At 33.5% G+C, this 24175-nt stretch overlaps 3 protein-coding genes and 2 long non-coding RNA genes across 6 annotated transcripts; 1 reads left to right on the plus strand and 4 right to left on the minus strand.

The window, feature by feature from the left end:
• Positions 1-1509: 1509 nt before the first annotated feature.
• Positions 1510-3763, plus strand: LOC145117646 (uncharacterized). The gene is made up of 4 exons (XR_013712734.1): positions 1510-1807; positions 2243-2351; positions 2720-2808; positions 3448-3763. It is a non-coding gene; the product is annotated as an uncharacterized LOC145117646 (long non-coding RNA).
• Positions 3764-8289: 4526 nt separating this feature from the next.
• On the minus strand, positions 8290-8964 carry LOC145113604 (F-box/kelch-repeat protein At3g06240-like). Its single transcript, XM_079049677.1, has 2 exons — positions 8439-8964; positions 8290-8333 (listed from the first exon to the last, which is right to left on the minus strand). Exons 1-2 carry the CDS (start codon positions 8962-8964, stop codon positions 8290-8292), a joined length of 570 nt encoding a protein of 189 aa, XP_078905803.1.
• A 7980-nt stretch (positions 8965-16944) lies between these two features.
• LOC145113606 (F-box/kelch-repeat protein At3g06240-like) lies at positions 16945-17538 on the minus strand. The gene has a single exon (XM_079049678.1). It carries the CDS (start codon positions 17536-17538, stop codon positions 16945-16947), a length of 594 nt encoding a protein of 197 aa, XP_078905804.1.
• A 41-nt stretch (positions 17539-17579) lies between these two features.
• LOC145113607 (putative F-box protein At1g47790) lies at positions 17580-18143 on the minus strand. The gene has a single exon (XM_079049679.1). It carries the CDS (start codon positions 18141-18143, stop codon positions 17580-17582), a length of 564 nt encoding a protein of 187 aa, XP_078905805.1.
• A 2877-nt stretch (positions 18144-21020) lies between these two features.
• LOC145112370 (uncharacterized) lies at positions 21021-23366 on the minus strand. Of its 2 annotated transcripts, none has more exons than XR_013710517.1 (3): positions 23221-23366; positions 22173-22267; positions 21021-21197 (listed from the first exon to the last, which is right to left on the minus strand). It is a non-coding gene; the product is annotated as an uncharacterized LOC145112370 (long non-coding RNA). The 2 variants fall into 2 exon arrangements; XR_013710518.1 differs by having other exon boundaries at positions 23191-23366.
• Between the last annotated feature and the right edge of the window lie 809 nt (positions 23367-24175).

Raw genomic sequence — 24175 nt, forward strand, 5'->3', positions numbered from 1 at the left:
TCTTGATTTTGTGATTTACCTGGCTTAACATATCAATTTTCCATTATGTAGGGTTTTATTTTGAAATCCCAATTGTTCCAAGGGGCCAAGCATCTTTTCCATAATTCTTCTACAAACTTGGACCATCTAGCATTTCAATTTCAAAATTTGTTAGTTTGCTTGGATGTTATATTCCTGTTCCTTTTTAGTATTTATGTTGTTTCTCATGGTATTTTCTCATCAATCTCACTGTGTATTGTGTAACTGAATAATTTGGATGTAAGAAATGACAAATTGCAAAAATAAAATGAATAAACATATGGCAAAATGGGTAACAGGTGGATACTGCAAGAAAATGTAAGAAAACTAAACCTTTTCAAATCATGAAATAACCAATAAGTGATTGTTTGTAGTCTTATATTGTACCTTAATTTACTATTTACAATATGAAATGAATTATGTTTTTTTTTCTATAAGTTGTTTCTAAACTATATCAAAAACTTGTATTCTTGATATATTACTAATATGTTTTCCAAAGAATTATTTAAATTTAAACAAAACTAATTAAAAAAATTAAAGCTTATTAAAATTAATTTCAAATTTAACAAACGATTAATAAGTTTCAAAATTAGAAATCGTTTTACATAACTTATTTATCAAAATGGCTTAAATATTAATGATGTAGATTTCATCTAAAGAGATAAAAGTCCTTTTTAATTGACTTAAAATTCAAAATTAAAAACCTACAACATTTTAAAAAATAATACACCACTAAAATATGAAACATAAATGATTTTAGACGTAATTCGATGTTTATTTCGTTAAGAACATCATATCTAAAATTAAGGGAATGATAAAATTATTGGATTGAGTTTCAAGTGATATGACAAAATTAAAATATAAGATAAGATTTGGCTATTTCTATGTTTATGGTATTCAAATTTGAATTCATAAATTTTCTTAATTATAACTATTATATTGACTTGGTATTTTCCTTTTATCCACCAAAGAACTAATCGCCTCTAAAATGGATTTATGGTCTAAAATGGATTTATGGTCAAACGTTGAATTTTAAGTCGAGCAAACTCATAATGCAATATGTATAAACCTTTTATGCATTAACCGTATTTACAGAAAATTAAGGAAGTAAATTGGTCAAAGTTGAGTCCTTATTCCTTCATTTTCAGCAAATTGAATCAGTCTACCAGATTACTAGATAATCTCTATATAGTATCCTAGCATTCCTTGTTGAACACATGTTGTCGCCCTCTCTTAAAAGAAAAACCCAATCCATGTCGTCGCCCTCTCCTACATTATCCCTAGCTCTGCATCGCCCGACGCTTGGCGCGGGCAAACGGCTAGTATATATATATATATATCTTTATCTTTACTATTATATAAAACATATTAGATGTTTCTTGAAAATTAAGAGGTACAATTATTATAACACCATGTACAATCTTATTAAGCTTGGAATGAAAATGTATACAGGCGCATCTCCTTTGTAACGTATTACTGTCTTATAATTTCTTTATGTGGAGAACCCTAAAATCCTATAAAGATCGGCAAGCCTCCGTAACCACTAGCCTCCTACGCCGTCGCTACCTCCACCCTCCTAATGTCGTCGTTACCTCCTAGACCTTCTATCGGTAAGTTGATGTCCCTCACCACCTATTTTCTTTTATCTATGTGGGTTTCTTTTGCTCGGTTTGAGTTTTGGGACAATGTATTTCCTATTTGTGAGGTTATATGTGTTGCGGGTTTCTGTTCGCTTTTTGAGGGAAGAGCTGACTGGTGGTGCAGCGGTGTTTCTGACAGCATGGCACTGGTGAGTTCATGAAATTTCATCCCTTTATTTTTGCTTCTTCATTGGATTTTCTTCAGATGCATCGAATCTGTAACTTAAGTGATGTAAATTGGTGCAAGACCTGTTTTGTGGGTTCTATTTGATCTACTTTATTTGGGAGCTGGTCGTTTTTTCCTCTTTGGTTTGTAAATATTAGGGCTTCTTCCAGGTTATTCGTACACAACTACTGAGATAGATGCGCTCAATTCTTCATTTATGTTATAGATTCATGAGTTTTCGGGAAGTGATTCTAATATTCTTTTTGTTTCTTCAAATTCTGAGAATATTGCACTCCACCTGTTTGTTGTTATGCCTATGAGATCATTCAACTTTTTGTATAGTAGTTTCATGGGGCAAACTTATTTCCTGTTAATGATTTTGTATATGAGCTTCATACCTATATGTATGCAACTATAGGTCCCTTTCTGATAGAACTCGAGAAGGTTGCGGTCTTCCTAAGATATGGTAGATGATGAAGTCAGTGTGACCACTGTTGCTATTGGAACTTTTGGCTTCCTGGCACCAGGTTTCTTTCTTTCTATACTTAAAGTAGAATGTTATAATAAAAAAATATGATGTCATTAACACTTTTGAGTTGTTGAATATACGAAATAGAGTAATTTCAAAGCATCATAAACAATTTGATATCATGTGTATAACTTTTGGGGTTTTGTTGTTAAACGTGTAATGGGAAAGAGACCAACAGATCCAGCTTTCATGAAACGAGGCTAGAATGTTATTGGTTGGGTATGCATTTTTGTTTATTACCTGAAGTGTTGAACAAATTGGTAGTTTCTTTATTTCATTTTGCAATTTTGAATGGTAGTTTTGGTTTTATTGGTAACCCCAGGCAGGTTCATGAATTCTAATATTTCTTTTTTGTTTTTATTGTAGGTTGTTGATAAACCCTTTTCGGGTGCCCTACCCTTCCATGGCTTCTGATTGTTCTCAAGTTTTTGATGTGGTTCCCATGCTAGCAATAGGTAAATGACATTTTTGCCCATCCTCATCTTTATACACAAATAAATGTTAATGGTTTCAAAAATGTTAAGGGTAAACAAATGCTTACTCATAATTTCGATTTTTGAATGTTTTTATAGCCTCAAGTTTTTTCAAAATGTTTTTCGATTGTTTATGTAGCCTCAAGTTTTGAAGATCACTTGGGAATTCATTTGAAGTCCATGTTGGATTTCTTAGAAATCGAACTGAGCTACACCATCTTGATGATGGTATCACAAACCAATATGTTCTCTTTATAATTTGAGTAGAAACTTTTAGAAATTAAGGCTATTATAATACTTAAATTCCAATTAACTTAAGTTTTGGTCTACACGTACCATTAAAAAGATGGAACTTTTGTACATGATTTAACTTTAAGGAGGCAACTCCCTTAGTGCACTATTCCCCTATATCTCCCCTCCTACTGTCTGCAATTTTGGTTCTTGTTACATCCTTTTCATTTCTTATCCCAGAAACCAGTTTTTGAGATCAAATATTGCCTCTATTGGTAAAAAAATGTTAGTATATTGCCTTTATTGGTAGAAATAGTTTAGTATGTTTCCATTTCTTGCAAACCTTGTTTTGATAGTCGATTAATGACATTCATTTGGTCTAATTTGCAGGGTTTAAAGTAAGTTTGCTTCAATGAATTAAACACAACCGAACTGCCACTTTGGGAAGTATTCAATCCGATAGCAATCGTATCATTGGATTCAAGAAGTTGCAGGTCAATATTTTTATTTCAAGTAATGTATTTTCTTCATAATTATGCAACTGTTTAGACATGGAATGCAAGCTCGGATACTAAATACTTAAATCAATCATTAATTTAGGTAGTAGTGGTCTAACCGTCGTAAGTGTTAATTAGTTACACAAAACACATACATTGGGGCATTGGGGCATGATTATGGGATGTAGATGAAGACATATTTTGTTTATGTTTGGTTGGTTGTATTGGCCATTTTATTAAGTAATAAATTATGAAGTTAATAATATATGTCAAGATGGATCATGATTGCTTTTGTCAAATATATTATTAGCGGAAATTCTATGAATCCATTGTTTTCGATTTATTTTGTGTTCTCATGTTTTGGCTTAAACAATTTGTAACCAACCAAATAAATTTAAATATATTGGTCATGAAAAATAAATAATCTTGAGTTAAATAAAAAAAATGGATCAAATACTTATCAAACTTTAAATGATTAAAGCTTTAACTTCATAGTCGAAGTTGAAGGTTTTTTTATTATTTATTTATTTATTTATTTATTTTTGTCATGCAAATAAGATTAAAGGAAGTTTTTGTTTGTCATGATAACAAAGTTAAAGGTACATAGAAAAATTCAATCTATCATAGTTGTGAATCAATCTAATTTTATACCTTATAATTGTGATTGTTTAAAAAACCTAAAGTTAATATTAAGTAAATGTTACTTGGAGTCAACGATACAAAGTAAGTATTAACTTTATTTATTCACATATCAATTCATTATCTTTCTTTTGTTACAACTTATAACATTGTATTTAAAAAATATTAATAATATATCATTAAAAATCTGCTTATTATACCAATCGGTTAATATGTGAATAAAAAAAAGTAAATTGATGATTGGACTAATATGACAGATTAAATGGTAAAGCATATTACTGAAATTCAACCCCACCCTACCCCAAAAAGAGTAATGCACTTTTATTTTTAACTAAAAACAACAATATACTTTTACTTTTAACTCAAAGCAACAACAAAAATTATAGATATATAGTATAATCCTAAAAGATATTTGCAAATGCATTACGTGTTCATTGGAATACGACATGTTTCCGAAAGGGAAACAATTCACAAAACCAAATTATATGCAGTCGTCCAAATAGAACGTTCATAAACTATTCAACATCGCCGCTTTGCGCGGGTAAACGACTAGTATATATATATATATATATATATATATATATATATATATATATATATATATATATATATATATATATATATATATAAGATAACATGTTTAGATGTTTTAAAAGTTTATATCATATAATTTACATCTACATAAGTATAAGAACTTTTGGTATGATAAAACCATATTTTTCTAGTTTTTGGCCTTTTTAACGGCAATAATCGGTAAATAGTGAAGTATAACTTGGTAAAAATTATTTTCACCTTTTCGAGATATTTAAGTAAAGGTTAACTTTATATGTTTGAAACAACATATTTTTGGTCAAAATCCACAAAAATGGTGCCCTAACTTAGTTATGACCATTTTTGCTAGAAAACCATACTATGTTCACAAAAATCCTTGTTTTTTTTTTTTATTTTTTTTATAGTTTGTATTTATAACCTCAAGAAAATATGACATGTTTATACTTGATTTTCATAGTTTTGAACTTCAAACTATCATAACACATATAAAGGTTCAAATAACTAGTAGTAACCATATTTCATGTAAATAATATTTTGCACATAACAAAGAGATGAAACATGTATAATAACTTGAATTATTATACAAGATTTACTTGTATTCCCCCCTAAAACATGAAAATCTCGAAAATAAGGGGTATGAACTCACCTTGAGTGTGTTTGTGGTTGGATAAAGAGATGATTGTGAAGATCTTCAAGCCTAGAACACTTGAAGGTGGTTGAAGAACTCTTTGAAGATGATATTATCCTATGAGTTTTGACACATAATAATGTGTGTAAATGAGATAAAACTAACATGAAAGTGTGTAGAAACACTAGATTAACAAGAATTACTTACCAAAAAGTCTAGGAATCAACTTGGAGAATTAATCCTTGGAAAGGCTTGGACTTGTTCTTGAGAGAAAAGGTGAAGAAGGTGGAGAAACGTTGAAAATGAGAAGGGGGGGGGGGGGTGTGATTTCGGCCGTAAGAAATAGGGAGGGGGAGGGTGAGGGTGAAGTGATGTTTGCATCGATATATGCTAGGTAAAAGCATTGTTATATGTTGTTTAATATTTCTTATTGGGAAAAGATGCATCTGTCACATGACAAAGAGAACAAATATAAGAATAAACAATAAATAGATTTCAAGAGATTGTTGAAAAAGGTTCATAATTAAAAATCTAAAAAGAAGGAAGATCACAAACCGAAATGAGATTTCCCAACTTATGCTTCCTGTAACAATACAAGCATCAAAATCATCATTACTTTTTGCTACTAATTCCCTTATCTATAGGTGGTAGATAGAAATATAGGATATGATGTGAAAATGAAACATTTTCATATCTGAGTTCAAAACTAACAACAACATTTGATTAAAACTATTATAATAAACTTTATAAGAATTCTCACTTTACAAACTAAATTACGATGGTCAAATCCAATTAAAGTGTTGCTCCAATATCAAGTGCATATATTCACTACTGTCATTGCTAAACGCAAACAACATGCTAAGTAACCTCCTCTTTTAGAAAAAAGTCGATTGATAAGCAATGTTGAGAAAAGTTTATTGATCTAAGTTATCCTTAAAAAATCTGAAGGGGTATCAAGGGAAGTTATCCTAAAAGAGGTTTTTTCTTATCCTTCCCACTTCATAAAAAAATATCATGAAACTAAAATCCTCAAATTGGCAATCTGTTCTTGTTTGTATAAAGTGAAACTAAAATGCGTAAAATCTCTACGATCAATTTTCTAAAAGAATTACCAAGTTCACAGAATTTTAGAAACGAACATGTAAATCACTGGAGGAAGAGAATCGATCAAATAAAACCATAAAGGTATAAAAAGTACCTGCGAACATCAAGACATTCTGTAAATTATGTGATATTAATCCAAGGCATTCTGCTTCTTTAATTCACTGATCGCAATATTCAATGGGAATCGTTCGGGTCTTCAATCGGAGGAATGATACAGATAAACGAAATTTGGAGGGTGGAGATGCTTTACCGATGGCCATAACAGTGAATGGCTGTTGGAGATCGACGGCAACAACAAACGATGGTGGTGGCGGCAACAGCAAACGATGGAGACTTGGTGGTGGCGATATGCCAGAAAATGAAGAGAAAGCTGGTGGTTTTTGGCCAGATTCAATGGGCGGACTCATGTTGCCGACGACTTTTAGAGAAAGAGGGGTAGAATTGAGGTCGACGACTAGGATTTTAAACAATAACGGATGAAGAAGAGGATTTTTAGATCGAGCATCAAATATATAAGGATGGATGGTTGGCCGATGATTTTTGAGAAAGAAATTGAGAAAGCAGAATGAGACGTGAGATTAATTGAGATTTATTCTGTTAGCATGATTATAGGAAGTATTTGAGGAAGTTATTTATCAAATTACTTAAATACCCTTGTTTATTTATTTAATTATTATTAATTTTTTTAAATTTTGATTATCCACAATCAATCCTACATCCACACAATACTTAGTTAGAATACCTGAACCTATCTCTCTATCTCTCTATCTCTCTCTCTCTCTCTCTCTCTCTCTATATATATATATATATATATATATATATATATATATATATATATATATATATATATATATATATATATATATATGATCAATTGTAAATTGTAAATATTATGTAATTGTGTAACAGATTTTGGGCATTTGGATCGACTGAATCGGTGGTTGTAATTACTAGTGGCAAGATGGTAATTAGTAATCAACAAATAAATTAGCCGCTTTCTAGACAAAAACTGATATAAGCGTATAATGGACAATTTGATATCCATTAAATTAGGAAAATAACGGATTATGTGGGCACAGGCTGTGCCATATCATTTCTCAACTATTTTTGGATGGAGAAATTTGAATTGCAGAGGCCATTTTTGTTGTTATTTATGAATTCTTGAGACACTAATCATTTCATTCTTTTAAATACCAACATGACTTCTATTAATGGTTAATCCTACGACAAGTTCTAAAAACTAAAAGAGTTTCTCTATTTCTAATGTAAAATTATTAAAATGCAACATATAGATATGTAGGAGTGTATGTTCGATACGTGTGTTTTAACCACATCGAGAATCTAACTTTCTTCTTCTCTTTACTCAAAGATTTCACCTAAAAACTTGTTTGAAATATGGAGCCATGTCATCGTTCCACATCAACATCAACAATAATTCCGGCCAAATCACTAGCCAATTGGTGACAAGTTAAAAACTACCTAATTTCAACCAAAGAACTTCTAGCCCAGCGGTATCAGGCGATGCTCTCCTTCTTTGAGGTCGAGGGTTCAAGTCCTGTCGTGGACATAGATGAAATTAGGTGTTAGTTTAGGAATTGATTATATCTTTGTATTTGCCGGTTCAAAAAAAAAACTAATTTCACCAAAATGAAACAAAACTGAAAGCTGAGCTTTAAACCTCTTCTTTAGAACCTAAAAAATCAAATAAACCCATAAACATAGCCTGCGCACATTTGTAGCACTTATACAAAATACAACTCCTCCTATCATAACCAAGATCTACATCTATAAATCAGTTTTGAACCAACACATCTAGATGTTAAAGAAGGTTAACTTGTCTGTATCAGAAAAACAGGCTGAACAAACAACAAGAAGAAAAATAGTATCAAACTTTACATGTTTTTATTCCAATTTTGTCATATCCCATCCACCATGTCACACTCGGTAGGTGCTACCCAAACAAGACTGTCCACATACTCCACGATTTTCTCTATATATTTGTTCTTTGAGAAAATAATTCTTTAAAACTTTAGTCTTGTTTGCAATTGGATCATAAAAAACAAGACTACCATAGATATCTTCGATAAGAAACTCATTGTGTGATGTGAAACCAAATGGATATGTATCACCAACAAACTGTGAAAAGACATGGTGTTTAACCCATGATTCAACCACCCCATACTCATCCATAACCCACACCTCACGAATACCATCAGCCCACGACATCACACAAAGCTTTCCAGCCAACACTCCTAAATAACTGTACACATTGTCATCTAATGTGGAATCTGGAAAAGGCATCCCGTGGAATGTCTCTGAACCCAAATCAAATGCCACTATCGTTTTTGAATCCATATTGTCACCAATATAACCACGCCAATGAAGATGACCATTATGGCCATCAACACAGATGTGATCATCATCAATAATGTTTGTGATGTGGAATGGAAACCTTTCGGTGATTAACTCCCAGGTGCCCTTTCTCATGCTATAAATCTCAACTTGCAGCCACCATTTAACGACATACGTGCATGGGTGATCCGATAAGGCCTGTAAGCTTCACAACTTTGTAATCATCAGTTTTCGGATCAAACCCAAACCGGAAAAAGATTAGGATCAAATCATAGCAGAATTTCCACCTTCAACTCCAGTTGAATTCTGCATTTCAAGAAATCAAATGTGCATCAAGGTTACAATCGTTTCAGAAAAAATGGTTGGATAAAGCATTGAGACGAGTACACATGATTAATCAATTCATAAAGTAAAAAAGTGCTACAACCAACAACAATTTAAACCAAGTTCCCTCCATAGTTGATTCTAACAACTGCCAACATGACTCTCAATCTCAAATAGTGAGTGACTTAAACTTATTAACAAATTAACAAACGCAGTTTTATAAATATATGTGAAGAGACTGGAAGTGTGAACTCGGGAAAACCAAGATAGAAAAATAAAGTATCACAGAAATTTGCCCAGACTGCATGTCTATACACACATATCCAAAACAGCATTGCAAGGCTTAGTACTTCATGAACTCCATGGTTGCCAATATATATAACTTTACAAACAATTCCAATGAAAAATAAACAGTTGCAACTCCCAAGAAGCAAGAAATACTAGATATTTCTTCATGACTTCAAGTAAAGGGCAACTGAGTTCAACTCATAAGAGGACAAAAACTCAGCAAAAATTTAAGATGCTATAAACATAATTATTGACACCATAATACCAAAATTCTAATAATTGAAGCACATATAAACGATTCAGAACACATGAGAAGCAAACACCAAAATCACCTACATTTGAAATTAACAACTTACATTCTGCCCTGCCTCCTGAGAAACATTATGTGGTTCTTCATTATTCTCTGGCCATATATATAAAAGCCTTTTGTAAGGGACGTGTACATCATAGACAGAAATTCAAGTAGAGTAATACAAAAGCTATTTATTATGCATCCCTTAAGTTCCAAACAAAAACATTTACAACAAGACTCACCCATTGCCACTTATCGCTTATTAAAAAATAAATGATTACAAGATGCATATGTACGAAAGACAAATGGATGCTTATTCATAACCTAGCATGGAGACAACAATTCAAGGAATGATGTAATTAATGGTTAACATAGTCTAATGAAATTGTTTCTTTTCAGAATTACTGGCACCTCACCATTTTAGTTTTGAGCTACTACCACAGTGGCATATGTCGTCCTCCATTTCTCTACTCTAATCTCATATTATCCCATCATTAAGCAATTTCAACATGTCTAAAGCACATATAGCCCCTACTTTAAGGCCACTATTAAAACTAACAAGTAACAAAAACAAAAAGCTCAAAAATCCAAATTAGCACATGAAGAGCCTATTCCACATGTTGGAATCCAGTGAACAAAAAAAAATCAATTTTTAAGAATATTATTACATCTATAAGAGTATTGCAAGCATTTTACTCCAAATCACATCAGGAGAAAGTATACTAATGAAAATAAAGAGGTCAAATTGAACTATTCCATTCCATCCAACACACACACACACACACAAAAAAAAAGTTTCTGTGCACCTATGTCACCCTCCCACTGTCCCACATATTCTTTTTAGAACAACACATTTTTATTAAAAGGCACAATAAACTAAAATTTCATCACTACTCCCAATTTCAGATTTTCATCCCAATATTTCTTAAGAAGATTAGTTCACATAACCTGATAGACTGTAAAACCTCATGGAGTAGGATGTGCATATTCATAGGGAGCCAAGAAATTTAAGAGTTGTCATTCAAAGATGTCAATTATACATTTTACTAATGATTAAAATATGTGCATACACACAGTACCCTTTCAACCTCATAAATGTTTCTTTGATCAAAATGAGCTCAAGAAGTCATATTTTCCATATGGATGATGCCTAACCGTATGTTCAATTTCAGTACATATACAGACTTACAGACTACACCTCCATGGCAATGAGAAACGTCGTCACCCCCAATTAGTTTCATCCTTCTAAATAAATTTTCGCATGATCCAAATTAAATGAGTACGAACTACAATTACCCCTAAATTGACTGATTACCTATACACAAGAGGCTTTCTGCAGCCAGAGAAGAAAACCTTAAGCGGTTGAAACATACAAAACTATTTAAGGTGTAAAAGAAATGTTTTATTTTGAATCGTTTTAAAAAAGTTACAAAAAAAACTAGAAATCGTAGCCGTGGGTTTGTTTGGTTCGATGGGCCTGGACGGCTAACCTCGCCCCATTCAGACCCGCTTCCATCCTTATTCACGGTGAAAGAAACATAGATGAAAATTTTTTTGAGAGCAAAAATGATGAGCCTGTCCGGGAAGACCTTTTAGGGAAACTTTCTCCGGCTCCGCCATATTTGTAGGAAACCTTTCCATCACCCGCCGTCGCCATAGGGGATGCCGGAGATAATCGCGTAGAAAGAAAAAGTGCAAGTGGAGTGAGAAGAGAGGGTTTTTCTTCGAGAACAAATTAGCATTGGTTTTCATTGAAGAAATTTTAGATTAAAAATAATTAAAATTATTTATTTTGTTATCATTTTCATACATAATTAGCTAATGGGATTTTCAAATTGATTTACCTTTCTTAAATTTTTAAACAAGTGATCACCATTTAGAGAAATTGTTAGAAAATATATTATAGGTTGATATAAATCGAATCAATATCATATAACTCAAAAGAAGAAAAATCATAATGGAACGATATTATATGATTTCGAGAAGTATATCAAGAACAAGTTTGATCTGATTTCGAGCAGTATATCGAGAACAAGTTTGACTGAGGCATGTGTAAACACGTCTTTAAAACAAATATTACCCATCATATTAGACATCTATTTCCCAAGATACATGAGTCGACAAAAGAGACATTATTATGGTCATAAATCCATATAATAAAGTCTTTAGATTTTACAAAATTTGGAAATAAGAAAAACTAGCAAAACTTTTTCCCATCAATTATGTCTAACATATTTATTCGGTATGTAACGTTCCAAATTTCATAGATTTTTTTTTTCATTTTAAAATAATTGAAACCATTCATTTCATTCTATCAAAATATAATCAGAGTAGAAAATTGTATTCTTAAAACATCATAGTATGCCATAAGACAAATAGCGCGGAAATCTTTAGTGGATGCAATGCAATCATGTCGGACCCTTCCCTTTACTATTAGAAGTACTTGAAACATTAAACTTAAAACCATAAGCATAAAGCTTAGTGAGTTCTCCAAAATACCACATACAACATACATAAAGTAACGAGTCTATTTTAACCCCAAGTGAAAGTTATGAGCCAAATAATAGTCTTACAGTCACTTCATGCCAGGGCCAGATCTTGGTCTTTCATACACCTGCCAAAGGTCAGAACCTGGTCTTTCATACAACTACCTGGGGCGAAATCATGGTCTTTCATACAATCTATACAAGAGTCACAAAGCAATTAGCATCAAAATTCATACATAGTATACTGAGAATACTCACCTTACGGACGAAGCATACTAACACCACAACTCACAAGAACATAACGACCAAACTATACACCACTTAACTATTTTAGACCATGATATGTCAAGGGTCTTCCCACGACATGATGTTCTGTTGAGGTTGACTTTATCGTTGACTTTTGACTAAGTTTGAATTTGGGTCAAATTTTAGGTTTTTAGGTCATAGGTTGAGAATTAACTGTTGAATATGTGTTTAGGTGGTCGTTATGCCTGCCTTTCTGTATTGTAACACCATGTTTCGATAAGTTTCTTATTTCGGGATTGTAGACAATAAATGGATCAAGTAAAGACCTTGGGCTTCAAGGGAATACTGTTTAGACCCAATTCGAAGTTGATAATATTGGTTATGAGATCCAAGCCCTTGGTTTATGTTTTGGAGTCAAAGGGTAAAATAGGAAAAGTGATGTTTCAGACTTCTTTCATGAATTAAGGATTTTAGTTTGGTATGTTTTAAGTCAAAGGTAACTAGATAAAATTGTGGGGCTCTTCAATACATTTCCATGCATATAAAGAATGCAGAAAATGGAGTTAAAAAGAAGAAGTTGTGGTTGTTTGAAGTTGAAGTGGAAATTAGGGGTTTTGTACTACGCAAGGCGTAGGAAAGTTACGCAGGGCGTAGCTGCTACGCATGGCGTAGGAAAATTACACAGGGCGTAAATGCTGAAATAATGGACGCAGGTTTAATAAAGTATACATGGTGTAGGTTATGCTACGTAGGGCATAATCACGACAGATCAAAACCCTAATTCTTCGGTTTTAAGCCATATTTAAGGGCTCTATCTTATGGGAAACCCTCTCATGACGAGCCTCCATCACCTAAGATCAGTCCTTGAGAAACCCTAGCATCCTCTTACTTGTTTTGAGTCTTGGCATCATTTATGAGCTTATTTCTCTATTGGAAGGTTGAATCTTGAAGAACAAGGTGCTGGCAATGTGTATAGAAGAAGGGTTCAAGTATAGATCTAGCAAGGTTACTTCATTCCTGGACTATTGTGAGTAAAAAGCTTCTAACTTGCTCATTGGTTTCATTGATCTAGTTATTTGACATATCTGCCACTTTTTGGTCCCTTGAACTTGTGTTGTGGGAGTTAGAAGAACTCCAACACCTTTTAAGCTATATGGAACACTCTTGGGACTTATTAGACTTGGAAAGTTGTGCTGTGGTGCTTGTTTATTAAGCCATGCAAGTTGTGTTAGCATTTTTGGTCATTTTAGTGCATAAAGTTTAGATCTTGAAAGTATCTGACCTAGTTATGGATAAAGTTGGAAACTTTATCCATCTAAACATCATATTGATTCAAATCTGAAGATTTGAGACTTGGACTTAATGGATTAAATGAAGAAAGATATATTTTTGGTCCCTTTGAGTCTTAAAGACTAGATCTTGGTTGTTTGGACCATCCTATTGGATAAATTTTGAAACTTTATCCATTATGGAGCTATTAGGAACTAGATCTGAGAAATTGGATGGCTAACTTTCTGTATTAAGCACTTAATGGGAAAATTTGGACAACAGCATGCTACGCATGGCATAGTTTTGGCTATGCAACACGTAGCCATTTTTCGCCTCATTTGGACGCCTTATGCTCTACCCTGGGCGTAGAGCATATTTTACGCGAGGCGTAGGTTGACTGAGGTTGACAATTGACTGTTTGATTGTTGACTTTGATCAAGTTTGATTTAGGTCAAATTGAGGATTTTGGGTTGTAAATTGAGACTGGTCCTGTTTGTTGTGTAGGTACCATGTAGAGCTGGTTATTGGATCTATGATCATTACTGTTATCTTCTCGACTGCAAGGTGACTCTTTTCACTGTACTCATGGGTCGAATGCACCAATGTCGGTCTATTGAATTGTGCTAGTTATCTTTGCGACTATTGCATGTTTATGTTGAGTTGGGCCCATTATTATTTATGTTGGGTTGGGTTAGGTCCCCTATTATTGGGTTGGGTATATTTGTATGTTGGGTTGGGCCCATTTGTATGTTGGGTTGGGCCTATTTATATATATTGGGCTGGGCCTATTTATATATGTTGGTCTGGGCCCATTTATTTATATGTTGGGATGGGCCCATTTTATGGTATGTGGTATTTTGGGGAACTCACTAGGCTATGTGCTTACGGTTTCTGTTTAAAATGTTTTCAGGTACTTCTGGTTTCAAAAGGAAGGGCCCGACTTGATCGCACTGCATCCCCTGGAGATTTATTTCGCACTGAATGTTTAAGAATTACTTTGATGTTTTGAGAATACTTTGACTCTGATCATCTTTTGGAACAATGAATGAATAGTTTTGACTTATTTAATATGAAATTTTTACTCGATATTTTTGGGACGTTATATGTGTTGTGAGCTATAGAGGTTTCTACTTTATCATGTGTTGTATGGAAGTTGGTGATAACTTAGGGTTGCTGATAACCCAATTTGTTGTATGTGAGTTATTGATAGCTCGGGGTTGCTAATAACCCAAATTGTTGTAATTGAGTTGTTGATAACTCAAGGTTCCTGATAGTCCATAGGGTTGCTGATAACCCATAACTGTTTTATATGTTTTCCTATGTTGTGTTGTATGTGATATTTTTAAGAAACTCACTAAACTTTGGCTTATATTTGTGGATTTAAATATTTCAGGTACTTTTGAGGATCAGGGCAAAAGCAAAGACGTGACTGTACACATTATCCGGTAGTTTTATGATTTTAAGAGATGTTATATTTTGATACTCTGTTCTGTAATTGTGAAACGGTTATTTTGGTGGTGTTGATTTATGAAAATGGGTTTGATTCCCTCTTAAAAATCTAGAATTTTTACCATGGTTTAGGACGTTACACATGATGTCACAAACCATTTTGGCGGGAAATTGCATGGCTAGACTACTTCCTGATATAGAAATTCGTTTAGGGGCGCTGCCCCTTGCACCCCACTAGGGGCGTTGCCCCTATACCCCGCCAAGGGGTGCTGCCCCAGACCCTCGTATTCATGAGTTCATATTGATCATTCCGAGTGTACATCCCGTACCTCCGGTCTCGGTGTAAATAGAACTCAACCTATCTCAATATTAATAATAACTACACTAAAATATGTTGATAACACTAAAATCACTAACATTGTCCTTATTGCACAAGTTATGCCTAACATGTGAACAACTCATCTTACTTTGGAATAATTGTAGTCGTTGGGATTTCTAAAAAAATATTTATTTTAGTATATATGTTGAACATTGACTAATTATGCGAAGTGGTCTAATAAAAGCAAGTACTTTTAAGTTTTAACCATCTTCAAATGTTTATTATCCAATCTAAAAACTTTACTCCACCGTATCTCCTCCGTAAGATCACTTTAGAGCATATTTCTATACGGTTGATGAAAATCTAAATGATCAACGTTATTAAATAATAATTAACTTTCACGGTTGTTTGCATTAGTACCTCAAACTTTTTCTTTGAAAGAACTTTTTTTGTTCCGTTTTTATTAAAGGTCTTTTTACCTTTTTTATTTTATCAGTTGAACATGTAAATTTTTTCTATTGTTCTTTAGATTACATGGAAATCAAATAAACTATTTAAAAACCTATTTGAAGTTGGCTTCACATGGTTTTAATGCAACCCCCAAGGTCTAATCATCTTTGACAAGCTAAGATAGTAGACAAGACACATTCCGGTAGAAAAGAAACTCGAAATTGTAAAACAACAATACATGGTTTGACTAAATGAAAAAAAGAAAGAAAAAGAAAGTAATTAAGCTAGCAAGCAAGTCTAATTGGCTTTTGTGATGTAAAACAGAGATAGAGGATACTGCCTTCTAATGCTGGTTAGCCCCGGCTATATATATTCTGAAAATGAAGTTGTAAAGAGGGCATCAGATGCACAACTTAACTCTAGGCTTCAAATGAATTGTTGGGGGATGAATCAAAAGTATGCTTTGATATACATTTAAAACAAAGCATACAAAACAATATATGAATTTTGAGCTGATTTCTAGAAGCAAAATAACATAAAATTGTTTCAAATACGTTGCAATGTCATAGTCCACGTCAGCAACAAACCTGACAATGTCACTCACTAGTCACTACACAATAGGCAACAAAATGAAAGTTGAGCTTCTAAACCTATTAAAAAAAGATGACAAAATCAAACACAACCTCGAAAAATAGAGTTCGCAAACCTTCAGCTGTTTTGACAAGAGACAATAATTATCATAACCAAAATTAATAGCTACACATTAGTCTCATTATAAAACAGAAATAATTTCTTAATAGAAGACTCCTTATATAAGAAGCAACAAGGCTAAACATATGTTGAATTTGAACCAACAAATACAAATGTTAAACAAGGTAGAACTTGCTGGCATTAAGAAAATCAAATGGAACCACAAGGACAAGAGAGAAAGTGGATGTAATGTACTAAAAAGTGATACTTGACATAAACCTAACTAAGAGACATTGATAGTATCATACTTGACTCCTCTCGGTTTCAATACGTTTGGCAGGTGCTACCCAAACAAGACTATCGATGTACTCCACGATTTTACCTGCTTCACATTCTGGAAATGAAAAATCATTCTTCAAAATTTGAGCCTCTTTTGTAACTGGATCATACAAAACAAGACGAGAATACTGATCTTGAATAAGAAACTTGTTGGCTGATGTGAATCCAAACGGATACGTATCACCAATAAACTGTGAAAAGAGATGGCGTTTGACCCATCCATACTCCTCCATCACCCACACCACACATCCAACATCCTTATAACATGACATCACACAAAGCTTTCCCCCCAAAACTCCTAAAAGAACCATTATGTGGTTATGTTTTAGTGTAGAATCTGGAAGAGGTATCTCACGGAATGTCTCTGAACCCAAATCAAATGCCACTATCATTTTTGTATCTTCCTTCCCATTCGCACAACCAAGCCAATGAAGATGCCCGTCATGGCCATCAGCACAAACAACATCGTTCTCATCAATCCATGTGATGTGTGATGGAAACCTTTCAGTGATTAACTTCCAGGAACCCTTTTTCATGCTATAAATCTCAACGTCCATCCACCATTTAACACGAAATCCTTTGGCAAAAGCTGTAAGCTTCACAACTTTGTAATCATCAGTTTTGGATCAAACCCAAACCGGAAAAAGATTTTGATCCAACCATAACCATCAGATGGTACAGAATATGACGGAAGAGTTAGGACGGAAGAGAGAGAAGGGTTCCAAATCTGCATTACCGAATCATTATCATAAGAAGAGCATATTAAGCCGTTGACAGAATCAATAACTTTGATGCTTGTTTGTGGAGATCCGGGGTTAGGTGGAAGTTTGATGAAACTAATGAGTTGGGGATTGGGGTTAACTGAGAGTTTGAAGCCATAATAATGGTCATCAGAGAAGTGAAAGAGAGTTTTATCTTGGTTGTAGATGGAATGATGGAGTTGGGTTTTTACAAAGGAGGATTTAGATAATAGGGAATTCCAAGATTTAGAGATGGATCTCATTTGAGCAAGCTGTTTGGCCAATAAGCGAATGAATATGTTTGATAAAAGCTCGTTTGGGAGGTTTTCAATAGTTGTTGGTTGTTGTGGTGAAGCCATCATTGGTGCATTTTTGTTAATAAACTTTGAATCTTGTCTTAATGCTACTGGGCCAGTGCCCATGGTGCTACCTTTGTTGGCATCAGCAGGTGAAGCAATCTGTTTCTCAAAAACCTCAAGAATATAAGTACATATCCGGTCCCTGTACTTCTTTAATTAATTTATTCATGTCCTTTTGTTTGTGTTCCATTCATCTTCCCATTTTTTTTGGCAGAATTGGTCCCTGTATTATTGTTGGAAGTTAGAAATACTAAATATGGATGTTTTTTGGCAACTTTGCTCATTATTCTTTACCCATTTTGACACTTTTGGTCCTTGCAATCAATATTTTTACACTTTTTTGGAACCTTTTAATATTTAAAGCTTGGCCACAAAACTTTAACGGTTTGACAACTTTGATCCCTTTTCTAAAAAGTTGCTAATTCCTACCCCTTTAATTCTTTAGCCATTTTCACACTTCTGGTCCTTGCAGTCAAAACTTTTACATTTTTTGTCCGGGGCAAAGTCCGGACTTTTCATCCTTGCACTTTCTATGTCTGTCACATTTATCAATTCGGAAACAACATTGAAAGCTTCTGGCCCCCGCGTAGCGGGGGTAACCTTTCTAGTTATTATTATTATTATTATTATTATTATTATTATTATTATTATTATTGTTGTTATTATTATTATTTAACAGCTAGAATTTATGTTAGAAAAAAACAGCAAGAAGCTGGAAATACATGGTACAATACAAGTTGGAATTACATATATAGTACAATAGAAAGGGTTTTCAACCCAAGATTGCAAAATCAGATTCCTATCCCATTTCGCTCTACTCTTGATCCATAAAAAGGCCAAATCCTTGACTTCATATGCTAAAGATAACAGGCGCTCTTGACCTTGATGTTGGTGTTGAAGATCAAGTTGTTCCTATACTTCCAAATAGTCCATAAGAAAGCCCTTGATATCGCTTCTAAGATGTCTAGATATCTACTGCCCACTTTAACAATAGACTTTACCCCCAATAAGTCTTCTAACGAGTCAGTCAAGGCTGGGAAATCATTCCACCAAGTCAGCATGTGCCCTCTAATCTCCAATGTCTTGGAGCAGTTCTTGAAAATGTGGACCTCATTCTCTTCGAAAGAAAGCATTACATAAAGGGCAGACCATGTTAGGAATGTTTACTCCTCTCCGAACAAGATTGATTTTGGTGGGTAGTCTACCAAGTCTCACCCGCCATATGAAGATATTTCTTTTCCCTGGAACCACTTTGGACCGGATGGTTGGTAAGTTTGTACTCTTCAAAAGTTGAATGTCAATTACTTTTCTTAAAGTAGAGACTGTAAGATATTTATTTTCCCGTTACAACAAGAAATCGGCACACCAAGTCCACCATGAACATCGTAAATGGTTGTAATTACATTTTGCCAAATCGAGTTTGTGTTGTCTCTAAACCTCTACCAACATTTTGAAAGAAGCGTAAGGTTGAAAGCTCTTAAGCTTCCAATTCCCAAACAACCTAAATCTTTGGAATTCATCGTTTTATCCCACGCGATCCAAGTGATAGCTTTCTTATCTGATGTATTACCCCAAAGGAATGCATTCCGAATACTTTCCAGTTTTGCAATAACATTTTTAGGAACCTTGTAAATGGAGAAAAGATAGGATCCAAGGCTACCAAGAACGGACCTAATAAGCGTCAAACGTCCACCAATGGAGAGAGTTCTCGCTTTCCACATCGAAAGTTTTTTGTTAAATTTGTCAACAAAGAGGGATCCACATGGTAACTATACTCGGGTTCCCACCCACTGGCATGCCAAGGTAAGAGAATGAAAGATCGCCTACTAAACACTTGTACCACCTACCCATGGAAGAGACCTCTCTATAGGGGACTCTAATTCCCATTAACCTGCTTTATGCAAGTTAATTTTAAGACCAGAAGCAAGATGGAAAGAAGCAAGATGGAAACAAGTGAAGATTCTTTTTAGGTTTTTAGCATTGTCTGTAGACTATTTTCCCAAGAAGATCGCGTCATCGGCATATTGAAAAAGGGGTATGGTAGGTCTGAAATTAGACATAACAATCCCCTCGAAAATGCCATTGTCGCTAGCCTCATCTAAAGCCACTTTGACACCCTCAACAAAAATGAAGTAGAGACAAGGGGAGAGAGGTTTTCCTTGCCTCACACCTTTTTCCATGCAAAACTCCTTGGTAGGGGATCCGTTAACAAGAACCGAGACCCCGAAACCCATTTGGGTCATGATGTCATCCAAGTAACTCCAAATGATCGAGGCGAATGCTTTATCGAAATCAACCTTGAGAATAAGAGTTTTTTTCTTTCTTTTTTTCACCCAAGAGATAATTTCATTAACAACCAGACCGTCCAAAATGTATCTATCGCTAACTTAAGTCGATTGTTCACTACTCACAATACTCACAACAGAACCAATTACTTATTTAAGTCTACCGGCAAGCGTCTTGGATATAATTTTTGTGATGCATCCAATGAGATTTATGGGTCTATACTCTGTGAGGTTTAGAGGATCACTAGATTTAGGGACAAGAGATATGAAGGAGGTGTTGCTCCCGGGGTTTAGGACCTTGTGATCCTCGAAGTACTTCACCGCTTCTACAACATCCCCCTCAAGAATGTCCCAAAAAGTCTTGATGAACTTGAAGGAGAACCCATCGGGATCTGAACATTTGTCATCACCACAACCCCACATAGCTTCTTTGATCTCCTCCTTAGTGAACTGTGCTTCCAATAAATAAATATGTCATGATCCTCTAAGGTACGAAACTTAGAGCTAGTGAAGCGCGGTCTGCCGGTAACCTTTCTTTGAACTTGTCTTCGAAGAAATTAAAGACCTTATTTTTTATAATGTCCGGATATTATTATTGATCACGTAGAGAAGAGAAATACTACGCCCAAGAATAAAGCAAAATTTAAAAATGCTATTACCATAATTATTGACATCATTATATATACCACAATACATTCTAATATCTGAAGCACACAAACAAAATGATTCAAGACAACACAGGAAGCACACACCCTAATCACCTATGTTTGTAATCAACAACTTACATTTTGTCCTGCCTCCTGAGAAATATTCTGGGGTTCTTCATCAATCTCTGGTCACATAAGAGATTTTGTAAGAAACATGTACATCATAAGCTGAGATTCAAATGAAGTAATACAAAAGCTATTTATCATAAATATCTTAAGTTCCATACAGACAAATACAAACATTTATAATTAGATTGACACATTGCCGCTTATCACTTATTATAAGAAAAATAATGCTTTAAAGATGCAGATCTATGAAAGACAATTGGATACTTAAGTTCATAACCTAGTATGAAGACAATGATCCACGAAAAGATGTAATAGTTAGTGTAGTCTATGTGATGGTTCGACCAATAACAACTATGATTATGTTTCAGCTATCACCTCATAAAAGCGTCATATACCATCCTACTTATCTTTACTCTAATATCAAATTATCTCATCAGGAAACAATACATACTATCCAAACAAATGATTAGCACAACTCCAAATTTTAAAAATCCAAATTAGGACATGAACGATAGCTTTCTGCAGCCAAATTTTTCATGGTAAAAATTAAATGAGTAAAAACTATCAGTAACCCTAAATTGACTGGTTACTTATATGAAAGTGGCTTTCTGCAGCCATATTGAAGAAAACTTTAAGCACTAGTAGAAACATGAAGCAATAGTATTCAACCAGTTAGAAAATAAAAACTTCTAAAGATAAGATAAGACCTACTAAATAATAAGAGATACACATAATTTAATGACCAATCAACACCTGAGCTATTCAAAAGTGTAGAACTCCGATATCAACCAAGACAAAACTAAAACCAACTTCCATTATGATGTGGCAAAATGAGTGCCTTTCTACAGCTAATCAACTGACAAAGAATGCAACAATCATCCAATGAAACAAAGAAAAAGCTAATGCAAAGCCACACAAGTTATGATAGCCATAAAAATATCTGAATACAACCAAATAAGCCTTAATTAAGTAAGCTCAAATGGGCAAGAATTAACCAAAAAATGATCTAAGTGAGAGCAAAAGTGCAAAACCTGGCTCGAAAGGCCTCTTACAGAGTTTTTTCCCAGCACCGCTGCTTTTGTAGGGAGCCCTTCCATCACCTGTGGTCGCCATAGGGAAGCTGAAGCTGTGGAAGAGAGGAAATGTGTATACAGAAAGTGAAAGGCTGAGAGTAAATTAAGGATATTCATTTCATGCAGTTAATTTTCAAATTATCATAGAAGGGGCAAGTAATAATATGATTTGTAAGCATCTTGGCAACATCTCCATATAATACAGTCACAGCAAACATCCTTTTAATAATAAATAAACCCCATCCCCTATAACCACCCTTCACAGCAGCATTCTTTCAAGAACGCACCAAAATACCATACTATAAACCCAACTTAACCATTTTTTAATCGGTTTTTGTGTTTAATGGTTGAATCTTCCCTATAACTTAATATTCTACTATGTTATATGTTTTCTTTGCATAAAATAATTGTAGTATTTTATTTTAACATTATATAGACATGTTTAATGAACACACTATAAAATTATACAAAAAATATAAAGTTAGACGTTTAGTAAAGCTATAAGCTTACTGTCAGCAACATGCTATAACAACCACATAAAAAATTGTTATAAGTCAGAAAGATTAGTTAGTATATATAGGTTGTGTGTATGCACTAATAACTAGATCAAATCTCATGATGTCACTCCTACCATCACCGTTAATAGCTCACAGCCTCACAATATAATATCAATTGCAAAACATGGCTAGTGTGGTTTCTGTGTTTCTATATTTTTATTTAGTTCAGGCATTTTAACGAACACCTAGAAAGCGTCAAACCAACTGAATAAATTTATTGTTTTTTTTATATATATAAAAGCAGATCACAAGACCATGTAGAGAGATTAACTGTGCCCTAAAATAAATAATAACTTAAAACTTTTGACTTTAATTTCTAGACGTCTTGATAACTTGTTCTGAAATTTGGTTTGTTAGCGCGTCTTTCAACAGGTCGGCATATGCAAATAGAAGTAAGTGTAGCCAGTTGTCATACTTACAAATATTATTTTACCAGATTGACAGAGTACCTCGATGAGAACCGATGTTTCTGAACAGATTTGAGGATGGCAGATCGATGGGAACAATGGATGAGAGTAGATCACTAGATTGATAAGAGCAAAAACTAGGAGAGACGTAGCATACGTGATGGTTATCGGATAAAAGGTGTTTACGCCTAAGGATAATACCCTAAAAATTGGATAAAAGATAGGGTGAAAACAAAAGGTTATAATATATATTTATAGTAAAAATTTAAAATTATTAATCAGTTATTTTAAATAAATTATTAATTAAAAAATACTTTTTTTAGTTATATAAAATTATAATGGTTGTTTTAAATAAATACGTGACCTTATAATCTCTATTAATTTTATTTTATTTTTTATCTAATATTATTTAATTTAATGTAATTATACTAGGAAATATAAAAATCTGAAATTTAAAATGAATAATAAAGAGATTTTATATACTTAATGTTGTCAATGTCATTTTTTTTGTGTCAACTCGTTAACATTGTTTTCTTATACGGAGTGGTAGCACCCTATCACTCTTTGATTTTTTTCAAACTTAAATAAACTATATTTTTTAATACAAAAGCATTTCATATTAAATAAATTATATTTTTTTAAAACACAGACACTTAATATTGAATAAAAAATGTTACAATAAATTAAAACATAAGATATGATTTAATAAATTAAAACATGATTTAATACCTAAAATCTTGACTTAATATCTATAAACATTACTTAATACCTAAAACACGACTTAAAACATAATTTAAAATTAGATTTAAGACATAAATCCTACTACTTATCTCAATTATATTGTTTTGCAATCTCCGCCTTTGTATTTGCGAAAATCCGACTATCCACTTCGTACAACTTCAATCTACTTTTAAAAAAAGCTTTGGCACCTGGTTCTTTCTCTTTCCCTTCCCACTTCCAAAAAACTTTCAAACTTACTGTCAAACCCTTAGATGTC

This window comes from Lactuca virosa, chromosome 5, assembly GCF_052849685.1.
Source record: "Lactuca virosa cultivar CGN04683 chromosome 5, Lactuca_virosa_CGN04683_v6, whole genome shotgun sequence".
In the NCBI taxonomy this organism is placed as follows: Eukaryota; Viridiplantae; Streptophyta; class Magnoliopsida; order Asterales; family Asteraceae; genus Lactuca; species Lactuca virosa.

Excerpts from the sequence above, each read along its gene's own strand:
- LOC145113604 (XM_079049677.1), bottom strand. The coding sequence starts at position 8,964 with ATGAGAAAGGGCACCTGGGAGTTAATCACCGAAAGGTTTCCATTCCAC. Across the intron at positions 8,334-8,438 it reads TGGAGTATGTGGACAGTCTT|CCTGTTTTTCTGATACAGAC; the intron begins GTTTGGGTAGCA and ends TTGTTTGTTCAG.
- LOC145113606 (XM_079049678.1), bottom strand. The coding sequence starts at position 17,538 with ATGGACGTTGAGATTTATAGCATGAAAAAGGGTTCCTGGAAGTTAATC.
- LOC145113607 (XM_079049679.1), bottom strand. The coding sequence starts at position 18,143 with ATGGGCACTGGCCCAGTAGCATTAAGACAAGATTCAAAGTTTATTAAC.